Source organism: Leucoraja erinacea, chromosome 8 (assembly GCF_028641065.1).
Source record: "Leucoraja erinacea ecotype New England chromosome 8, Leri_hhj_1, whole genome shotgun sequence".
Taxonomy (NCBI): domain Eukaryota; kingdom Metazoa; phylum Chordata; class Chondrichthyes; order Rajiformes; family Rajidae; genus Leucoraja; species Leucoraja erinaceus.
In genome coordinates, this window is record NC_073384.1 from 44,375,385 (window position 1) to 44,398,818 (window position 23,434).

General features: G+C 43.1%; 1 protein-coding gene across 1 annotated transcript in view; it reads left to right on the plus strand.

Annotated features, from left to right (window-relative positions):
• Positions 1-22,425, plus strand: part of LOC129699638 (uncharacterized) — a 30,044-nt gene extending 7,619 nt beyond the window's left edge. The window contains exons 2-7 of the mRNA XM_055639609.1: positions 4,113-4,133; positions 6,583-6,695; positions 9,461-9,653; positions 12,162-12,284; positions 18,734-18,887; positions 21,222-22,425. Of these exons, the coding sequence (XP_055495584.1) occupies positions 4,113-4,133; positions 6,583-6,695; positions 9,461-9,653; positions 12,162-12,284; positions 18,734-18,887; positions 21,222-21,330 (713 nt within the window). The 3' untranslated portion in view covers positions 21,331-22,425. The remainder of the gene's footprint in view (positions 1-4,112; positions 4,134-6,582; positions 6,696-9,460; positions 9,654-12,161; positions 12,285-18,733; positions 18,888-21,221) is intronic.
• Positions 22,426-23,434: the final 1,009 nt, after the last annotated feature.

A 23,434-nucleotide genomic window follows, 5' to 3' on the forward strand; every position in this document is an offset into this window, starting at 1 on the left:
TGCTGGAGAAACACAGCGGGTGCAGCAGCATCTGTGGAACGAAGGACATAGGCAACGTTTCGGGCCGAAACCCTTCTTCAGACTGATGGGGTGTGGCGGGGAGAAGAAAGGAAAAAGGAGGAGGAGGAGCCCGAGGGCTGAGGGATGGGAGTAGACAGCCCGAGGGCTGAGGAAGTGGAGGAGACAGCAAGGGCTAACAACATTGGGAGAATTCAATGTTCATGCCCGCAGGATGCAGATGAAGCAATCGCCCAGCCTCCGCTTGGTCTCTCCGATGTAGATCAGCTGACATCTAGAGCAGCGGATGCAATAGATGAGGTTAGAGGAGGTGCAGGTGAACCTCTGTCGCACCTGGAACGACTGCTTGGGTCCTTGAATGCAGTCGAGGGGGGAGGTAAAGGGACACTGAAAACTACTCGTCTGGAACAAGGCTATCATACTTTTAAGCAGACACAAAATACTGGAGTAACTCAGTGGGCCAGGCAGCATCTCTGGAGAGAAGGTATGGGTGATGTTTCGGGTTGGAACCCTTCTTCAGAAAAATGCTATCATACTTTTCATATAACTCAGGTAGATTTATATGATGAGTTGATTGATTTAGACATTTGTATACTGAAATCATCAACTCCTCCCAAATCAAGATTATTAAGGAAGCTAAGGGACCTGATTCAATTTATTATGATAAATTGTAGGTAGTTCTCACTTATATTTGTTACCCCCACAATACGTTGAATTGAGTAATAGTCAGAAAAAGTTCATTAGAGGAACCTGCATGAAGCAATTTATTGTACAGGTGTATTTGAAAATAACACATGGAATTGTTGTTGTCTGTTGGATTTATGGGCTGGTCCCACTTAGGTGACTTTTTAGGTGACTGCAGGAGACTATGCAGTTGCCACATGGTTGCCACATGTTTGCGGGTGGTTGCCGGGGAGTCGCCTTCATGGTCATGAGGAGTTCCTGCATTCTGGGAACTAATTGCGGCCTCAATATGGTCGCCGTGAATTTTTCAAACATGTTGGAAAATTAGCGGCAACTAAAATGAAGCCACCATGGGGAGTAGCGAGAATTCACGAGCTGTAGGTGGTCACCAGGAGGCCCTAATGGGTTGCCAGGAGGTTGGAGGTTCTTGTAGGTTGTAGCCGGTGCTGACCGGTGAATTTCATTGGCTCATTGGGAAAAAAAAGGTAAGCAGTTGTTTTCAGAACCAAGGGTAACCGACTGGTAATGTTAAATGTCCACCGAGCTTCACAGCCATGTATTTCTGGCTTCTTAAAAGTTGTCTCCACTCCTTCTCTCCCCTTCTCCCCTCTCTCTCGCCCACCCCCCCCCCCGCTTTCCTTTTAAAGGACTTACTGTACACTGTGCTTTAGCCGTCGTTTTACAGAGCCAACCTTCCTGTTCATCGCGGTGTGTGTCTGTTGTCTGTTTTTCCTTGGCTTTGCACCGTGTGAATTTTTTAGACAGCGCTCCCCCCGCTTGCCCTGTCCACCGCCTGCATAACGGGCTGGTGAAGGAAGCAATGTGTTTGTGTATGTGTTCCACTCCGACAGTCACCATTCCAATTGCTGGTTTTTCAGGCGACTGCCAGCAACTTGACAGTCGCCGGCAATCCGCTGAAAAATCGCTTAAGTGGGACAAGCCCAGAAGTGTTGTTTTTTCTGTTATGGCAAGTCACTTAAATTGGTACAGAGTCAACCAAAGATAAGGAGAGTGTTGTTTGCTCATAAAATGAACAGTATCAAATAGCTTTTAAAAATGCATGCCATTATTTTAGCTTGCCAATTACTGCTGTAGTTGACTATTAAATTACAAGAACTAACAATAAAATCATTTTCAAACCTAACTCAATGTAATTTGATAAGGACAAGCATCTACCTGGCTATAGAGGTGGAGGATGGGGTAATGTGTTGCTAAACTGATGGTGCCCTAGAAACGGGCCTGCAGCTCCAATGTGCTGTCTGTGAAGTGTGACTAAAGCCCCTGTCCCACTGTATGAGGTAATTCACGAGTTCTCCCGAGTTTTCCCCTGATTCGAACTCGGAGAATGTCCGTAGCGGTTCCGTAGGAGTTCGTGGATGTCTCGTAGCGGCTCGTAATGCTGACGATAGGTATAAAAAGTAACAATTTTTTTCATCACAAGTTTTTTTACTCGTGGCCATTTTTCGTTGAGATGAAAAAACGTCACGAGTTACCGGATGTCCTGAGTACCTACCATTAGCATTACGAGCCACTTCGAGACATCCACGATCTCCTACGGACCCACTAAGGACATTCTCCGAGTTCGAATCAGAGGAAAACTCAGGAGAACTCGTGAATTACCTCGTACGGTGGGACAGGGACTTAAGGCAATATGGTAATTGTTTGCGAGCTGTATATTATAATACTCGCTCCATGTAACTAATAAATTTGTGAGGTCTGCTTATTGTCATGTTTTCTCTATGCACTGCAGGCTGAACATATTAATGGGGGATACAAAGTTGTATCTTGCAAAATGCAGTAAAAAAAGAAGTACACAGTAGTTACAAAGTGCACTGGCAGACCTTTTGGAAGTGAAGATGGTGTGTGGAAATGTAAGGAATGCAACACATAAAATAAGCTCTAGAAATTCTGCTAGTGGTGGCTTACAAGATGGAACACAGGAGAGAGAGTTTATAATCATTGATAAGATGACTGGCATGAGCGGAGATGAAGCTATTAGGTATATTCGCATTCTCAGATACTTTTATTCCCACATCGGACTTCCTCCTTATCCCACCCTCTCTTCAGGTTTACAACCGTCAGATTAACTTTCCAAGCCAAACGCCTCCCAGAACCAAACCTTACAACTATGCTATTTCTATTTCAGACATTCAGGGTGTGCGCCTTTGCAATGAGGTTAAAAAACAGTAATAAGATAGTGATAATGAAGGCACACATCACTTCATTTAAGACCTCAGCAACCAGTTCATATATTTTGTGTTATTTTGGAGACAGATTGAGTGAGGGGAGGGGGGCATTGAATCAGGTGAGATATTTGACATTAGTGACCTCCAGCCAGGGCAAGTTGCAAGGATGAAATTGTTCTATTTGTCGGAGAGTGAAGTATCACAGTTTATATCATACATGATTCAGACGAGGACTTTGAAGCAGAAGCCTATGGGAGGAGGGGGTTTGTGGGGGGTGAGGGGAAGTTGTGGGGGTGAGGGGGTGTTGTGGGGGAACGGGGGCTGTGGGAGGGGAGGTTGTGGGGGGAGGAGGGGGGTGGAGGGGTTGGGGGGGGGGGGGGAGGGGTGTGTGGGCAGGGGGGAGAGAGAGCTCGGAGAAAAAAAACAGAGGAAGAGCCTTGGGGAGAGTGCGGTATTACAGGGGAAGGGGGCAGGAGCCAGCGAGGGGGGCCAGAGGGGAAGGGATTGGGGGATGCAATGGGGACTCAAACCGGGCACAAGGCTTGTGGGGTCAGCCACGCCTCTGGGGATTTATCCTCATCGCCCCGCCTGGTGATTAACAGCAAAGATTAATAGCGGGTACCGGAAGGGGCGTTACCTTCATGGTGACTGATAGGCGAGAAGACCAATCTGCTGATCTCACGATTTTTTAAACCTTCATAACTTTTGAAATCTTCCATCGATCGGAACAAAACTTGGTGGCTTGGAGAACGGTAAGGTGGCGAGTAATCCTAGTGACATAGGGTAGCTTTTTTGGCCAAATTTAATTACAACGCAGACCGAAAGTGGTCAAGAGGAGAGTTTTAGTAATACAGTATAGATTTCTCCATAGGGCCTAAAACTAAATTGATACTAGATAATAATTTTCCATTTGTATTTACGTCCTGATATTTCCTGTGATGAACTTAAGATAATTTGGAATTGTCATAAAGAAGAACATTGACTATTATTGTACTTCAGAGAAAAATTACAATAAAAAATGAAACATTTTGGAGTATTTGGAATTTCTACTTTTAATCAGATTGAATTGTAGATATATTTCCAGAATCCAAACTCAATTTTTGCTTTCAGACAATTTGGTCAGAGTTCTGGAACTGAAAATTATATTTTATATATTGTAGGGAAATATTGTGGACATGCCATGAAGACTATCTCATAATATATTTATTTTGATTCTTTTTGCAGATGAAACATTAAATCCACCAGGTATGATCATTATATATTTTTTTCTTTTGTGATCCACTTTATTATTAATTGGTATATTTTTAGTTTTAACTAACTTCCTAATTGTTTGGCTTAATGAATCCAGCACAATTCTGGGGTTGCCAGTAGCTACATAGTAGTAGTAGTAATAATAATAATAATAATAATAATATACTTTATTGTCATTGTAAATATATACAACAAAATTTCAGGCACGCTGCCCGAGCAAAGCTCCAACGTATTAGATAAATAATAACAACAATGACAGCAAAAACGGCAAGAAAAACGTTGTCAGAATGTGCAATATTCCACAGTATAGTGTTATAGCAGTACAAAATATTGGCTATGGGGGTTGTGATAGCCTTGGGGTAGAAACTGTTTGTTAACCTTGTGGTGTGTGATTTGATGCACCTGTGACGCTTTCCTAAGGGCAGAAGGGCAAACAAGTGATGTGTGGGATGAGATGAGTCCTTTAGGATGCGTGATGCCTTTCGCAGACAACAAGAGCTGTAGGTCTCTTTTGTTTTCTTGGTATTGAGCACCAGCCTATTAACCTCTGTACCTCCTCCCTGTAAGCTGACTCATCGCCCTCAGTGATCAGCCCCGCCACTGTCGTGTCGTCTGCAAATGTAATGATGGTGTGCGTGGGTCGGTATACAGTCATAGGTATAGAGAGAGGGTCAGGCACAGAAGTCTCTATCAAAACATGGGGGGACACAGTTTCTTGGCGGCCGCGCGCGCGCACACACACACGCGAGGCTTCGGCCATGGGCCCTGTGGACGGCAACATCGGGAGCTGACCTGGTTGGTGACCGACTTTGAACTCCAGCAACAGCAGCTTCATCCGCCCCAAATCGTGGGGCTTCAATTGGCCCGTTTGTGGGGCCTTTCAACACCCCGTGGGGGCTTCAACATCGGTAGCTTCGATCGCCTCGATCGCCTTGACGCAGCAATTTGACCGCGAGGCGGGGGAAGATCCCGCGGCCGATTTTAAGCTGCTGGGCGATGAAAAGCCCCACGAATGGGCCGATTCAAGCACCGCTATATGATCTTTGCTCCACCAGAATCTCCCTCCTCCAATCACCACGCTCTATCCTCAGTCCCACCCTCCTACTTCCGCCTCTGACCGACTCCTCCCTCCTCCAATCATCGTGCTGAATCATCATGGTTCCCCCCCCCACTGCCTGCTGACCGACGTCTCTAGTCCAATCCGCGCCCTCGATCATCAGTCCCACCCCCACTGTCTCGCGGAAAGCGGAGTTTTTTATAAGTTTTTATTTTCACTGAGTTTTTAAAATTTGGAATACAAAACATGGGGCGGATGTGTCCTCTCAAAACATGGGGGGGACGTGTCCATGGAGAGAGTAGAGGGGGGGGCTCAGTACGCAGCCTTGTGGAGCTCTTGTGCTGAGTGTCAGAATGGGGGAGTGGTGGGGACCCATCCTGACTGACTGTGGCTGGTCCGTCAGGAAGTCCTTAATCCAAAGGCATATGTTCTGTTCACAGTCTAGGTCGGACAACTTGGAGACCAGTCTACTGGGTATGATTGTGTTGAATGCAGACCTGTAATCCACAAATAGCATTTGTGCGTATGTTCCCCGTTGTTCTAGGTGAAGCAGTACAGTATGGAGAGCAGTGGCAATGGCCTCATCTGTTGATCTGTTTGCTCTGTACTCATGATCCAGGGTTGGATCCAGGGTTGATGGGAGAGTGGCCTTGATGTGCTTAAGGACCAATCTCTCCAGGCACTTCATGATTTTTGGTGTTAGTGCAACCGGCCTGTAATCGTTGAGGCAGGTTATGGCTGTCTGCTTCGGAACTGGCACTATTTCCGATGTTTTTAGACATGTGGGGACCATGCATTGTGCCAGGGATTTATTGAAATTTTTTGTAAATACGTCAGTTAACTCAATAGCACAGTCTCTGAGAACCTGTCCTGGGACTCCGCGCGGACCGGTTGCCTTCCGTATGTTAACACACATGTGCGTGTGTGTGGCATCAGCAGTCTGTATGATGTTTGTCTGGCTGTTGGGTGTTGGAGCTGGAGTAGTGGGCATGACCGTCTCTCTTCTCCAATGGAGGCCAAAGAAGTGGTTGAGCTGTTCTGCCAGAGAGGCACTGTTGCTGGTGGATGAGTTGGTATTGTTTTTGTAGTTGGTGTACACAAAAGCTTTGTATGGCAACTGACAGCTAGGGCATCCCATTCATCACAACACAGCAACACTTGGTTGCTCTAGGTTTAACGTACTTGAAGAGTAAATCCTTTGCTGGTGAGGAAATGCCAAAGAGCAGATATTCAAAGCCGATTCTATAAACTAATGGTTGTTATTCCCTATTTGGAGCTTGCGTTTAAGGAAATACTTCAATTTAAACAACAGCTTGGCAAATATCATAAAAAGAGATAATGTCCTAATTCAATCATATCCTTATTCTGCAATTATAATTTTATTAGGTTGGAACATATTCAACTGCATGCTTACTTGGAAAAAATTAAAGAAGTCTGAAAAGCTCTTGAATATTAACAGTGCTTCATTTAAGGACCATGCCAAGAAATATGCTGAAAAGGTGAGATGTGTATTTTGTTATTTTATTTTTGAAATTTAATTAACATTCCCCATTTTCAAATAAAATGTAACGTGTAGTAATCCTTTAGTGCATCAAAAACAATCTTGTGACAGAATTACATATCCATTAGCAAAATATGCAATATTATTCCTTAAAATAAGGTGGGATAGAGCAATAAAATGTGCGTGATTTGAAGTTTTTATATTATCTGAGCAAAAAGGATTGCATATAGAAACGTAGAAAATAGGTGCAGGAGTAGGCCATTCAGCCCTTCGAGCTTGCACCGCCATTCAATATGATCATATCTTTGTAATCATATAAAATGAAACTGTTAAGGAATTCTATCTTCCTGACAGTTCTTAAATTTAAAAAAAAATACAGTGCCGGAGTAACTCAGTGGGTAAAGCAGCATCTCTGGAGGACATGGATTAGTGACGTTCCAGGTCGGGACACTTCCTCAGACTGCAGTGTGGTACAAATTTGCCCAATGACTTAAAGGGAACAGTGCACAACATCAGCGTGTGGCACTGAGTCATGAGAATCACAAAAGGCCATGCCAAATTATCATGGCAGGAAGATTATCATTGGGTGTTGTACAATTGAGCTGGGACATAAAAAATCAGTCGGGTTTTCCAATCCTGTTCACAATCTACTGCCATCTGTTGAATGGTTTGAATCATAGTAATTTAATGAAGATGAGGAAATAAGGGGCAAGGTGATAGAGGAAGTAGTGGAAGTAGGGGAATGGTTGTAGGGGCAGAGAGATTGATACCACTTACTGTCAAGGCTTCCACATCACTTACTGTGTTCTCTCAATGCATCCAATTCAACATACAATACAATACCATTTATTGTCATTTGAACCTCAAATGAAGTTCAAATGAAATTTGGTTTCTGCAGTCATACAACAAGAAAAGAACCAAGACACACACTAACACAGTTCACACAAACATCCATCACAGTGAATCTCCTCCTCACTGTGATTGAAGGCAAAGTCTTGTCTCTCCCCTGTTTTCCATTCTTCTCCCGATGTTGGAGCCCCCGGCGAGTGCTGGCAAGTCCCACGGCCATTTAAGCCGCCCCGCTCCGGGTCATTTTCAACCCCGCAAATTCGGGCAGGAGAAGTTGCCGTTGCGGAGCTCCAAAAAGCAGTCTCCCACCAGCGACCCATGAGCTCCCGATGCCACCGTCCACTAGCCCGCAGCCGGAGCCTCCGAAGCCACGAAGTTGGGTCGCAGCCACGTGCCACCACAGCTCTCCACCCTCCGAAGCCGGCCAGCCCCACGATGGTGAGTCCGCAGGCTCCACGACTGGAGCCCCCAGGTCGTTCCGGTTGGAGGCCGCTCCATGGTGCTAGGCCCCAACGACAACGGAGACCCGACAGGGAAAAGGTCGGGTCATCCGTATAGGGAAGAGATTTTAAAGATTCCCCCACCCCACCCCCGCCTCCCACACATACACAGTTAAAAACAATTAAAAACCACTACAAACTATACACTCAAAGGGACCAAAAAAAAATATGATAGACGGTGCAGAGGCCGCTGAAACGTTGGTCGTGCATCCTAATATACATGCACATGATTCAGGCCATTTAATGGCTGTTATTATTTGTAGTTTTACGAATACTTTGTTTTCTCCAAAACCTGTGCAGTATCATTTTCTACAGCAGTATTATTTGTGCTTGGTATGATAGAAATGGTCTTATTCCATATGCCTTACAGCTTAGCTGTGGGTTTTTGTAATGGTCCTGCTGTTGTCCTCAAACTCCAATGAACTGCTCTCTCATTCTGTCCCATCAAATGGCAAACTCTTCCTCTTAACTGTTTGTCATTGATAATTGTGCTAATTCGTACAGCTCTGTATTTGCCTTTTGTGTCATCTGAATCTTCTTATTTGCCACCATTGCAGTGCCTGACCTTAGAAGGTTTAGAAACTGTACATTTGTGTCAGCGTATTAACCTAATCCTGAAATCACACTTTATGATTATGTGCTTCCATGGCAAACAGCATGATTGCTGCTGGTTGAATTCTGCACACACAAATTTGAAGTGCAACTTGCATCAGATCAAATTGCCACAATTTGTGCTGTCATTTGCAAATTTAATAGCCATATTTCCAAGTATCTACATGTAGTTTATTTTCTTATTCATTTGCAAGATCTAGGCATTTCTGGCAAACATCTAGAGGTGACACAGTGGCACAGCTGGTATAGCAGCTGTCTCATAGCGCCAGTGATCCGGGTTCGATCCTGAACTCAGGAACTGTCTGTGTGGAGTTTGCACATTCTCCCTGTAAACACGGGGGTTTCCTCCAGGTACTCCGGTTTCCTCCCACGTCCCAAAGACTTGTAGGTTAATTGGCCTCTGTATATTGCCCCTAGTGTGTAGGGAATGGATGCAAAAATTGAAAACGGAACTGGTGTGAACGGGTGATCTGTTTCCATGCTGTATCTTTAAACTAAAGAAACTTAAACTCTACTTCATACACTTGTGGAAATGAAATGAGTCTTTGTAAAGATATGATGCATCAAGAATCGGGAAGCATTATATAGTATGCTCATAATCACAGATGTAAATGTATTATTTTTTATAAAGGCAGTGTCAATGATAATGGAAAATAAAAACTTGCCAGAATTCAATCCTTTTTGCATTTACCACTGGCAGTGCCATATTGATTCTATAAGAGATTTTAAAAAGTAAGATTGTTAATTATGTAAAAATTGCCATTGTTTAAATTTCATCAACACTGTTTTTTGGTTTTTACAGCTGGATAATATTCTAAGCCTTGGATTTGAAAATAAATTCTACAATCTAAGTTTGAAGTCGTTCCCAGCTGGAGGCCCTTCCGCCCAATACCACGTGAATGTTTCCAGTGACACACCTCATTGGTTTGTTCGGGACTTTTTGATTCAAGTTGCGGAACACTATGAAGTTCAACCATCACCTATTTCAGTAGAAGGTACTTTATTAAGCGTTTTTATTAAAGCAATACATTGTTTCTTTAATTCTATTCAAATAAGTGCAATAAAGTATTTCTATTTGATAAAGGATCTTCAAGCAAGTCACTTTCTCCCCACATTTCCTTCCTGTCCCTCCCCACCCCATCTGCCCATCTTCCGCACACTCCTCCCCACCCCCTCCCTTTGTTCCCATCTGCCCATCACACCTCGGTTAATTCCATAATCTGCTGCCCCCTCCACTTATCACCACCCAGCCTCTGTTGCTATCTCTACTTTTCCCTCCTATCAGACTCCGTCTGCTAATCAGCCCCTTCATACCAGGATCCACTTACCACTTGCTAACTCTTTCCCCACCCTGCCCCTCACCTCTGAGTACAATCTCTTCTGAATGCTTTCAGTTCAGATGGTGTCTCAACCTGAAATGTCATCTGTCCATTTTCCTCCACAAATACTGCCTGACCCGCTGATTTGCTACAACAGCTTGTTTTTTTCTCCGCTCTCTTTTATCCACATACAGTATAATCAGTAAGTCGCTAAACTGTACAAGGATGAGGATATAGAACACTTACTGTTCTTTGCATCAATTCTCCCTCCAGATCATATGTATGTATATACATATACACAGTGTGTGTGTGTCTCCTGTATCTCCTGCCCCATGGCAGGAGTGAAATGGGAGTGTGACCAGGATGGTGTGGGTCTCTGATGAGGCTGGTGCCTTTTTGAGGAAGCAACTCTTGTAGATCCCTTTGGAGGGGAGGTCAGTACCCGTGATGGACTGGGCAGTGTTGACCACTTTTTGCAGTCTTCTTCATTCCTGGGCATTCGAGTTGCCGAACTAGGCTGTGATGTAACCAGTCAATATAATTTGTACTATACCCCTGTAGAAGTTCATTGACATACCAAATGTATTTATTCATGTGTGTGTATATATTTATATAATGGTATATGGACACACTGTTCTGTATTCATGCCTACTATAATCTATTGTGCTGAAGCAAAGCAAGAATTTCATTGTCCTATCTGGGACACATGACAATAAACTCTCTTATATCTTGAATCCTCAATTTTCTAAGGAAGTAGAGACGCTTTCTTTACGATTGCATCAATGTGCTGGGTCCAGGACAGATCTTCAGAGATATGCATGCCCAGGAATTTGAAGCTTTTGATTGTCTCCACCACCATCCTGTCGATGAAGACATGTTGGTGGATCCTTGTCCTTCCTCTTCCAAAGTCCACCATCCGTTCCTTAGTCTTACTGACATTGAGAGCAACATTGTTGTTCTGACACCATTTGAACTCCCTCCTATACTCCGAGTCATCATCATCTGTAATTCGTCCAACAATGTCATCAGCAAACTTGAAGATGACTACACAGTCGTAGGTACAGAGTGAGTAGAGCAGGGGGCTGAGCCTTGGGGTGCTCCTGTGCTGATGGTTATCAAGGAGGAAGTGTTGCTGCTAATTCGTACAGATTGTGGTCTGTAGATGAGGAAGTTGAGGATCCAGCTGCAGAGGGATGCGCAGAGACCCAGTTCTGTGAGCGTGGTAACCAGCTTGGAGAGGATGATGGTGTTGAACGCCGAGCTGTAGTCTTTGAACTATAGCCTGACATATATGTTTTTATTGTTCAAGTGGTCCAGTGCAGAATCAGTTCATCAGAGAAGGTTACAATGCTAGTTTTTTTTCTTTACCTCCTCTATCAATCTTACTCACCATTTGCAAAACCATTCCAATTGGGAGTAAATCGTATCCCAAAGAATCCTCTCCAATAGCTTCTCTGCTACTACTGTGAGGCTCACTGGCCTATAATTCCCTGGATCCTTCCTCCATCTGCGGCCTTCATCCTTTAGTCTTATAGACATGTGGATTTCCTGTCCCCAAGGCAACTAAATCCTTTTAATTAAACTGTCCTGGTCCAATGAGATAGCAAAGTACCAATTCATTTCTCCTATCTCCTAAGATGAGTTATCCTGATCTCAACATCCTTAAAGACTGTTTTCTCTTTGCCCATCGAAAATGTACACGTGATAAGAATTAAAAAAGGACTCTTATCTTCTAAAGATACATGGTCTTTTAAACATGATGAACAGGACAACAGAATCTTATCAAATCTTACAAAAAAAAGCTATTTTGCTAGTGAATCTGCACTTCAGATGACGTTACCCGAGAATGAAATGTTGGTAAGAACAATGGGATAACTCTCTATTCTTCTTGAAATAGTACCAAAAGATCCTTATATATTTGATTAGAGATCCCATTTTCCCATCCACTCACTACACACTTAGGGCAATTTACATCAGCCAATTAACCAACAAACCCACCGTCTTTCGGATGTGAGGGGAAAACCTATGCAGACACAGGGAGAATGGGCAGCACCCGAGGTCAGAATCAAACCTCGGTCTCTGGCGCTATGATGCAGCAGCTCTACCAGTTGTGTTACTGTGCCACTTTTAACGTCCACCATAATTACTTGCTTAACATAATTTTGTTTTTTATATATTTTACAGACTTAAATGAATGTGTCAGTGGAGAAGCAGTCTGTCATGGAACTGCACTATGTGAAAATACTTATGGTGGCTTCAAGTGCATTTGTAATGGAAGCGTTCAATTGGAATCGCAAACATGTTACAGTAGGATCTTAATTTATTCAAATATAATGATATATATTAAAAACAATTGCAAGGGAGAGATGAAAAATCATCCTGTTAACTGGAGAACAATTACTTGCACTTTGTTTGATCTAATCAACAAACATCAGCTTGCAAGTAATGCAAATAGTTTGCCTTTCCAGTTCAATTCCTCAATGTTTTTTTAATATGTTTAATTCTGATGCATTAACTGCTGCAGTTGTTCCCTACTTACAAATGATGAACTCTTCAGCTCCGACGTTTATACGAGGTTTGAGAGGGTGCAGAGAACACCAAAGACAGACTATGAATGTGTAAGGGCTAGGGACATATAGATCCTACTAACTATGAATGAAGGAACCGAGTACAATTCATAGGTTTATCTTCCACCTGCCTGCTGTCCAAATGGAAACCTTGGCCGGCAGACAGGAGGAATTACCATTAGCGCAATGCGGCAAATTGTGGTCATAGCGCATCTTTCCCAATGGCAGAATACTGGAAGTACTGTTTAAGAAAATTGCAGTGGTTCTTGAAATAGGAGTCTGATGACAGCAGGCATGAGCCCATGCTTGCCAAGAGGCCAATACCATTGCTATAGTTGGTCACCATGTTAGACAAGATTAACAACACTGTTGGTACAATTAAAAGTTGGGCCACCTTGAACCAGAGAAGTTCTTTAATTTCTAAATGGGATAATAAAGGCAACAAAATAAATCAGTCTGAGGTAGGGTCCCAAACTGAAACGTCACCTATTCATGTCTCCAGAGATGCTTCCTGACCCTCTGAGTTACTCCAGCACTTTGTGCCATTCATTATCTATTCCTGACTACTCCTTGAACTGTGAACACAAAATGCTGGAGCAACTCGGCAGGTCAGGCAGCACCCCTGGAGATAAGGAATGGATGACATTTTGGATCGAGATCTGAAAATGCTGCCTGACCCGCAGAGTTGTTCCAGTATTTTGTGTCTACCTTCGATTTAAACCAACATCTGCAGTTCTTTCCTACACTCCTTGAACTGTGCCAGGCTCATTTAAAAATCAACTGCACTGCATTGCTGGGATTCAAAGTCTTATATTTCCATCAACAGTCCAAGCCTCCGAATACTTATCCAGTAGCTTAACTTTCATGCCACTGCACCTTGTAGCTTTTCTGGGTCAGCTGTAGCCTACTGAAAGTGAGCAGCCATCCACCAGCCTTGAACCAAGACAGAGAAAGGCATATGGAAGACATGAAAGACCTACTGTATAAGCACAAGGTGATTTAGCTAATAATTTTGTGCTCTCTGATTTCATTGGATCTATAACAATTGCTCAGAAAGTTGGTTAGATCATATATTAATCATTTGTGACCAGATAATGCTGATAATAAAGAGTTGGTCAATAGGAAGTGGAGAAGTTGTAGGCAACTGCTGTAGTGTTGAGAACGTTTGCATTCTTTGCTTCATCCCCTGTTCCAGGCTGAATCAGCTGTGAAAATGTTTGACATTCACAATGTCAACTACTGATTCACTTTCAAAAACTAACAATTAATTGCATTATTAACCAATTATTTGATAATATTTAAATATTTTAAATACAAGTGGTGGAAATCATTGGTGGCAATTCCATATTTTATGATTATAACAATTTGCAGGGATTGTTGCCAACATTAGTACCACGTGTGATTAATATAAGTTACCAGAGATAATCACAGGTCATATTTACAGAAATGGCAGCGTTTATGTTACCTAAGGAATGATGACAACAAAAGCTGATCTGCTTATTTGCAGCATACCACAATTTACATGTCACTGAACAATTTTGTCACATAGCATGAATCATGTTAATAATGTCCACAATTCTAGCAACAAATTAGAGTTGTTGCACTAAGAAAGTGTAAGTGCAAAAACTCGCCTGTTCATAAGATCATACGATATAAGAGCAGAATTAAGCCATTTTGGCTCATCAAGTCTGCTCTACCATTCGATATATCTATCATTAGAAATGTTTATAAATCAATCAATCAATCTATCCATCTATCTCTAAAATTCTGATCTTGTTATCTTCCAGTTTGGTAGTCTTTCTATTTGCGCAAAAACGGTTTGCGATAGTGCTACAATTTTTCGCCAGTTCACTCACCGTTCTCCTATGCTGTGAATGCACCAAGTTTAGTTCCGACCGGTTGAATGTCGTAAAAGTTAGCGAGGTTTAAAAATCTTAAAAACCGCGCGTGCACAGATCGATCTCTTCTCCTGCTAGTCGGTGCAGCACGGATTAGTCTCTTCTCCTGTCACTCCCCGGGATGGTTGGCTCCTTCCTGCGCCATCACATCTTTACTGAAGCTGAGGGTGGCCGGCGGAGGTTGACAACCGGACTTTCAGAGGGTCCCGAAGCAGCCCAGCCCCAAGCGGCAGCCCCGCCCTAAGCAGCAGCCCCGTGTCGGAGACTCGACTCAGCCCAGCCCAGCGAAGGAGAACGATCAGCATCCAGTACCCGCTGTGAGTCCCCAGATCATGGCCAATTCTGGCCACTACCCCTCTGGTCCCCCTCGCTGGCTCCTCCCCCCTCTTCCGTAATGCACCCCTCTCCCCCATGGCTCTTCCCCGTCTTTTCTCTGAGCTCACTCACCCCGCCCACACACACCTCTGCCCCAACTTCCCCCGTCCACACATACTTCCCCCCCCCCCACACACACCCATCCCCAGAACCCCCCCCCCTCCCCACAACCCCTCCACCTGCAATACCCCCCCACCCATATACACCCCCCCACACACACACACACCCCCCCCGCCCAGACCCCCCCTTCCACATCCCCTCCTCCCCCTCTCTCATACCCTTCCTGCCCACATACACACCTCCGTCCCATCCCACACCCCCTCCATACACCCACCTCCCCCACACCCCATTTCACCCTCTATCCCCCCTCCTACACCTCTCCATCCACACACACCCCTCCTCCCCTCCCACCCAACACCCTCCTTGGCACACACCCCAACCTTCTTCCCTCCCCCCCCCTCCGCCTCCTCCCCTCCCACACATGAAGAGGAGGGGGAGGGCGTGCTGGGGGATGACGGGAAATGAGCCGCACCTGTTAGGTGAGTGGTGGAATATTGCGTTGTGGGAACGGGTTGCTTTGGGGGACGGGTGAGTGGTGGAATATTGCGTTGGGGAATGGGTTGCTTTGGGGGACCAGGCCTCCCGTGTGACTGGAACCCAATGGGTCCCACTTAGTCTAGTACATAATTAAAACTCTGATCTTGTGCTCTTCTGGTTTGTGGGGTTTTTCTATTTACTCAAAGACGGTATGCGATAGCGCTATGATTTTTCGGCAGGTTACTCACCGTTCTCCTGTGCTGCGAGTGCAACAAGTTTATTTCCAATCGGTGGTATATTGTAAAAGTTATCGAGGTTTAAAAATCTTAAAAACCGCGCAAGCGCATATTCCTTCAGTCAGCGCCATGCAGATTTGGTCTCTTCTCCTGTCAGTCAATGCCTGCACAATGACACCCCTCCTGCCCCACCATCGGTGGCCTGTCCCGCCTCTCTCCCCTCCTCACAGTCTATCGTCTCCCCCGCCACCGGCGGTGGCCGCGGGGGGGTTTCAGTGGAGGCCCAGTGGTGGCCTAACGGAGGCCCTGGTCCAGTCTCTCTCTCCCTTATCACTCACCCTCTCCCCCGCCCACCCTCTGTGGCAATGGCGGCCCTGTCTACCCTTCCCCCCGGATCTGTCTTCTCCACAGCCGCCATTGCGGTAACTCACCCTCAGGGTCTTCTCGGAGGAGATCTTCTCCACCAGCTCATCGAAACCCATGGTGCCCACCATGACGAACACCGACTCCACCCCCCCCCCCCCACCCCGGCGGCGGCAGCAGGCAGGCAGGCGGGTGGGCAAGGTGGGTACGGGCCGAGTGGCAGGTCAGACAGGATGGGCCAAGGAGGGCAGTGGGGGAGGTCAAAAGGGATAGTGGGGGGGGGGGGGATAGGGGAGGTGAGGGGTGGGGGATAGAGGGATAGAAGGGGGTAGGGAGGGGATAGGAGTTATGGAGGGTAGGAGGAGTGACTGAGGGTAGGGGAAAGGAGAGGGATGGAGAGGTGAGGGAGGGATTGGGGGAGGGGAGGAGAAGAGGGGAAAGAAGAGGGAGGGTGAAGAAGTGGGGGAGGGAGTGCTGAGGGATGAGGGGAAATGAGCCATGCCTGCACAGCTGGGGGCTATGCGTGAGTGGTGCAATATTGCGTTGGGGGGCCAGGCCACCAGTGTGACAGGGACCCAACGGGTCCCACTTAGTCAAAAATAGGTTAGACATACAGTAGGTCCATTGATGAATAGGAAGAGTTCTGAGGGAGAGAGATATCATCTTTGAAATAATTTCGCGTACTTTGAAATAATTGTTTGCGATTTCCACACTTGTTTAATGTTTAATTATCAAAGATTGGTGAATTTATTTGAAGTTTTTGAATTTCCAGCACATTTGTACTTTGAATAATGATATCTGTAGCATTGTATTATCAGAATTCACTTTAAAGAAGTTCATTGTGGAGATTTCAGCTTTGAAGATCTTTAACATGACTTTTTTGAGAATGCGTGAAAATGCGAAATTCCAGGATAGATAGATCTATACATTGTTAGATGTTAAAGAAATCAATGGATGTAAGAAAGTGACATTGAGGTAAAAGGTCAGCCTTGCACGTAGTGAATGTGGAAGCAGGCAAGTGGGGCTGAATGTAGGTACAAGAATCTGCAAACGCTATTTTACACAATAGGACAAAAACTGCCGGAGTATCTCAATGGGTCAGGCAGCATCTCTGGAGAACATGGATAGGTGACGTTTCAGGTCGGGACCCTTCTTCAGGCTGATTGTAAAGCGAGAGAAAGAAAGCTGGGAGAAAGGAGATGCAGGACAAAGTGTAGCAGGTAATAGGTGGACACAGGCAAAGGGGAGTTTTGATAGGCCAAACCAACAAAGGCCAAAGATTAAAGGAGAAAGTGTGAGAGGAATGAATAGTTGCAACTTGTGAAGCAGAGGAAGGAATGTAGGAGGAGGGAAAGTGGGAAGGGTGGAATAGGTTCCAATCTAGGTGGGGCAAAGCAGATGGTGAGGAGGGGAGGGCTGTGGGGAAGAAAGGAGGGGGGGGGGATTTCTAAGAGGTCACCTAAAATTGGAGAATTCACTGTTCATACTATTGGGATGTAAACTACGTAAGCAGAATATGAGGTGCTGTTCCTCCAGTTTAAGTGTGGTCTCATTCTGTCAATGGAGGAGGCCCAGGACAGTGTGGTCAGAATGGGAATGGGAAGGGTTGAAATAGTTGGCAACATAGAGATCAAGTAGGATTGACAGACCAAGTGCAAATGCTCAGCATTGGTTTTTACCCAAACCACACCCCCTTCCCCCTACAACCACAGGAGTTGTAACTCCTGTCTCTATATTTCCCCCCTCATCTCCCATCCAGGGACCCCAGCTGTCTTTCCAGGTGAGACAGAGGTTCATGTGCTCTATGTCAGAAGAGGTTAATGAGTTAATCCAGGCCACATCCTGATTGATAGCTGTATCAGCTATAATGAGAGATTGAAAAAACGTTGTTTTCTTTTATGGTTGGAGTCCATTTTACTGGGTGGAAATATCAAATACTGGATGGCACAGATTTAAGGCAAAATGAGAAATATTTAAAACAGATTTGCAAGTTTTTTTTATCATTAAGAATAGAGGTGCTCAAAAGACGCTGTCAGGGAAGGTGATAGAAGCAGATATGATAGCCCCATTTAAGAGGCCCTTTAGACAGATCAAGACTGTAATAGAGAGATGCAGACCATGTACAAGCAGATAGGAATAGTGTAGATTGGCTTCATGGTCAGTGCACACCTGGCTGGCCAAAGGACATGTTCCTGTACTGTTCTATGCTCATGATCCAGTTCAAAATGATTATGAAGTACTCAATCTATGTCCTTGCCTAGCTGTTCATGGTACTGCAAATTCTCAGGTGGTAGGATCAATAATTGTCCATATCTAGCTGTTCTTTAAAAGGTGGTGCTGCCAGTGATACAATCAAGTGACTTGCTTGGTTACCTCAGAGGGAGACCACACTGGGGTGGAATGCAGTCAAAATATAGTCAAAGGTCATTAGTGAGGCAATTTGGCTATTACAAGAATCCATCTGCTTCATGGTCACTTTTACCAGTATCAAGAAAGTTAAAGACAATATTTTATGATTTAACTCTTGGTATGTGGATTGCTAAATGACTAAAATAGCCATGGTGCTATGATATTATAAAATAGCTTTTAATATATCTTGAAAATGTGTCAGTTTATGGGAGAAGTTAATTATATATTCACCGCTGCACATATATTAACATTGTAACAACAATGCTAGAATTATTACTATTGATAGTAAAATATTGTCCAGTATGATTCCCAAAAATGTTAATTGATAAAGTAATTTTAATAAATGTAATTTTCACTTCTCTTTTATGCAGAATCAGACAATGTAACAGCTACAGCTGGTTCAAAAGACATCAACTATAACAGATTGGTGATAGGCCTGGTGTTGGGACTAGGAATCCCACTACTACTACTTCTGCTTGCTTTATTAGTTTTCTGTTGTTGCATTAGAAGGAGAGTAAAAGCAGAGTAAGTATAATCATGACCTGGAAATTCATTCTCATAATTCCAAAGAGAAAGATTGCAGTGCAACTAAAAATTGGCTCAATCTGAAACATAGAAACATAGAAAATAGGTGCAGGAGTAGGCCATTCGGCTCTTCGAGCCTGCACTGCCATTCAATATGATCATGGCTGATCATCCAACTCAGTATCCTGTTCCTGCCTTCTCTCCATACCCCCTGATCCCTTTCGCCACAAGGGCCACATCCAACTCCCCCTTAAATATAGCCAATGAACTGGCCTCAACTACCTTCTGCGGGAGAGAATTCCAGAGATTCACCACTCTCTGTGTGAAAAAAGTTTTCCTCATCTCAGTCCTAAAAGATTTCCCCTTTATCCTTAAACTGTGACAGTTACAGTAACTGTTACAGGAAGTTTGCATACATTTCCAGCTGTCTATGCATCCACTGTGAAATATGACTTCTGAGATTTCACAATATTCTAATTTCCCCTAGCCCATTTTTTTTCAGTGTAAAATTCCCCCAAAAATATAATTAGTACTTCAACAGAAATACACGGATCTCATCATAGAATAACCAGATTAGTTCAACTGAATCTTGCTTTTTAAAGTGCCTGCAGTTTTTGTCCTCACTGATATTTGTGACCCTCTTAAATACTCTTCATATTCTTCATTATCTTCTTTGCCTGTAGAGATCAAGGTCACAGTTACTCTTAAGTGTTCCAGCCTCAAGATCATTGCAGGTTTCCACTGCTGAACTCTGCTCCACTTTACAGTTTGTGATATATTGTTTCATTAGGAACATAATCTTAATTCTACACTCTAGAAGAGAAAATTACACCTACTCCTCCTCTAGACTAAAAGAGTAGACAAAATAGGAAACTTCTTTGGTGTTTAAGTATGGAGTAAAGAACTAGCAAAGTATGTAAAGGATAAGAGATAGTAATGCTTTTTAAAAAAACAGATATACATTGATCAAGTTCATGTCCTTGCTGAGACCTCCCTGGCAATCCCGAGCTGGAGCACCTGGAACTGTAGATAGACATAAAGTGCTGGAGTAACTCAGTGGGTCAGGCAGCATCCCTGGAGAAAATGAATAGGTGACGTTTTGGGTGAGAACCATTCTTCACCTATTCACATCGCCTGACCTGCTCAGTTAATCCAACATTTTGTGTCTATCTTCGGTGACCAGTTCCTTCCTACATAACCGGAACTGTAACCTTGCTAGCATTACTCCTCATCAGCTTGACCTGTGCGATAAATTGTGAGATAAACAATACTCATATCTCTGAAACCACCACATTTAAGATGGATCCAGGATTAATTATCAAATGAAAGCAATTTGGAATTCATAGCTTTAACACAGTTGTGAAATTATAGTTCTTAAACTGCGAAAAATATAATAATCCAGTATATGTCATGTGGTACTTGAATTATGCACAGGTCTCAATAGCATTTATACTGTAGGTACAAATTCTCAAATGAAAACTTGAAAGGAAATGTATAGTTAACAGAGTGAAAATAAGGTATGTGAAGTATGGGGGGAAAAAGGGGGAAAGTGTTTAGATTAGGGTATCAAAGGCACGATCAAAAAAAGAGAATTTAGAGGATGCTTTTGAATGGATTGACGAAACCTGTTATCCAGAAGCAAATTTAGCCCATCAAATAGAACATTTATAAATAGTTAAACAACATTTGGAATTTTGAGGTGCAAAGGTAGAGTTTGATGCGCCTGTGTGCTTAAGAAGAAGGTCCTGTTCTTGAGGAACTGTCATTAAAATACAGCATGTACTTGATAAAGTTGAGAGGAGAAATCTTTATCAATGATGCAACGAATGTGCCGTATTATAGTACCAGAGAATCATGATAGGGTAGATTCTGAAAGTGGACGCTAGAAGGGGGACAACGGCGAAGGAATTACTCAGATTTCTAAAGCAAATATATTCCCTACTGTACAATTATTACCAAAGGAAATACATTCAGTACTGTACAATTATAGAACCATTTAAAATGCGCAATATCTGAAATATAACGTAAATTATAAAACATTACATATTATTTCATAGTCATAGCATCATCCAGCACGAAAAAAAACATGCCCTTCGGCCCAACTCATCCAAGCCGACCAAGATGCACCGTCTAAGCTAGTCCTTTTTCCCATGTTTGGCCCATATCCCCCTAAACCTTCCTATGCATTTACCTGTCCAAGTGTCTTTGGACAGGTTCAACAGCCAGTAGGTTCTAAAGGCATATGATAATGTCATTCTCTAATTCATTTTATATGATCTGCTATTTAATCTAATTGGAAAAGTAAGATGTTTTCCATTTCCATTGTGTTTACAGCATCGCTTCAACAGCAAATGGGTGTGTACATCAAGGGAAATCGTTACAGCCTGATTATCATGTTAAAACTCCTGTTTATAATGTACATCATCTACCTTCATATATATAAGATACAGCATGCAGATACACCTGAAGAAACTTGAATATGTTCTATGGAAATAAATAATAAAGATTATATAATAATGAAAATATTTAGGTGTTATATGTAACCTTTTCATGTATATGTTTACAATATGGGACAGAGTACTTATCAACTGAAACATTTAGATAAATAAAGCAATTACTTCCAACCTGTGTGTGTTATGGACCTTCTGAAAATATTAAATGATTCTTGTGAACCTCCATTCAATCTGAGATTAGTCTCAGTGGCCATTACAACATAGAATTTCACAGATGACTTTTACCTGCATCTTTGTTCAAGCTGCCCTTTCAAATATATAGGTACTAGATGTCATTCCTCTGGGATCCTGTTTCCCTTTTCATTTTTAGATAATCTGTTCTGCAGTAAAATCATAGAATATTTTGCAAATATTTCCATTTGTTTACCAGCCTAATTCTATCAGAAATATAATTTCCTTGATTTGCATTGTATTTGTTATCAAATTAAGATAATGTTCTATCGAGCCAATCTAGTTTAATTGTTTAAGTTTTTAGTCATCAATAATTCACAAAAGTTTAGGTTTAGCAGAACCTTTTAACTTACTGTGAAAGCATTAAGTCATGTGCAATCCAATATCTATATTAAAAAAAGCTTTTTCTATCTGCCGCAATGTTTGCATGCCATCTGACTAATGTCATCATTCTTTCTCCAAGTTTACAGACAGATTTTGTAACTTTCTAATTCTAATGTAACTTTCTAATGTTTATCTATTATTGTTTAATTTTGTGAAAATTTGAAGGTATGTACATTTCACAGCCTCCATTTTAATTATCTCCAATATAAGTAACAAAGTGTTATTTTAGACTTGATTTTGTTTGTCTTTTCTTGTCCCAATTGCTCCCGTTCTGATGTTACGTGTGCTTTGACATTGCACAATCCTGGTAAAGCATAATAAACTGTTGATGTACAGCGGGTCAATAAACGTTTTATTCAAGAGTAAACTTTACTCACGCATAAAATCCACCGCATTATATACCAACGAATGGTTCATACATGAAGTAAGTACCATTCTTGAGTTTCACACGGGGGAATGCACAACTGAAATTGGGGAAGACCAAGTCCTAGGGTTGTGGTCATGGGTGAGAGATCTGGTAGAGGGATGAATGGGTGTAGGTCAGATTTGATGCAGAGTTTGAGGGCTGGGCTGGTAAAAGGAACAGGCCGGAAATTTGTAAAGGGGCTCAGGCTGGTGAAAGGTTGAGAGGGGGGAGGCATAAATAATTTGTATATTGCCATAGAATTTGAATACATCATAGTCACTCCCAGCAAAGTTGATGTTGCAAAATCTTTGAAACAAATATCTCTTAATGGGAAATTGGATAAACTGTTGAACAGGCCAGTAAGTAAAAATATATATATTTTACTCACACATTCTGGCCTTACAAACAATGTTTCATGCATTATAATCGCTGGGTTCATTATATCCTATTGGCAGGATAGATGCGCCACAGGTGGTGGTGCACTGTTGAAACAGGCAGGAGGAACTAACCTTGAGGGTCCTCTACGGTAGACAGGCAAGAATCTCCTGATACTACGTACAGCCCTTCCCCAACTGATAGATCAGTGTTCCTCAAACTTGAACAATATTTGGAAGAAGCAGTGAAAGTAGCACATCATTTACTCTGGTTAGACTAGAGCACGTCAAGTCTTATAGCCAAGAGCATCTTCATATCATTTTCATTATCTAAGCTGGCTGAGTCCTATAGAAATAGCTGCCAAGCTGCGCCTGCAACAAGTAGTGAGTCTGGGTGGAGTGACACCTTGGGTCTTGTCATGTCTTCACATCAGGAACTGCTCCGTGGCGTTCTGTGATACTCGCAATCTGCTGAATGTTTCAAAAATTTGGTAGATCAAAATTGGGCATCTATGTGATGCCGTGGACATCAGCAGAAACATAAATGTACACAATCACTATCTAAATCTAGGTCTGGAACACCTCTCTATCATAACAATCACAAAAGGCAACAAACCTGGCTCAATGCAGACCAGTATGGTAGGTACAGCAACAGGCATCTAAAAATAACATGCTGACCTGGCAATGCTGCACCACAGC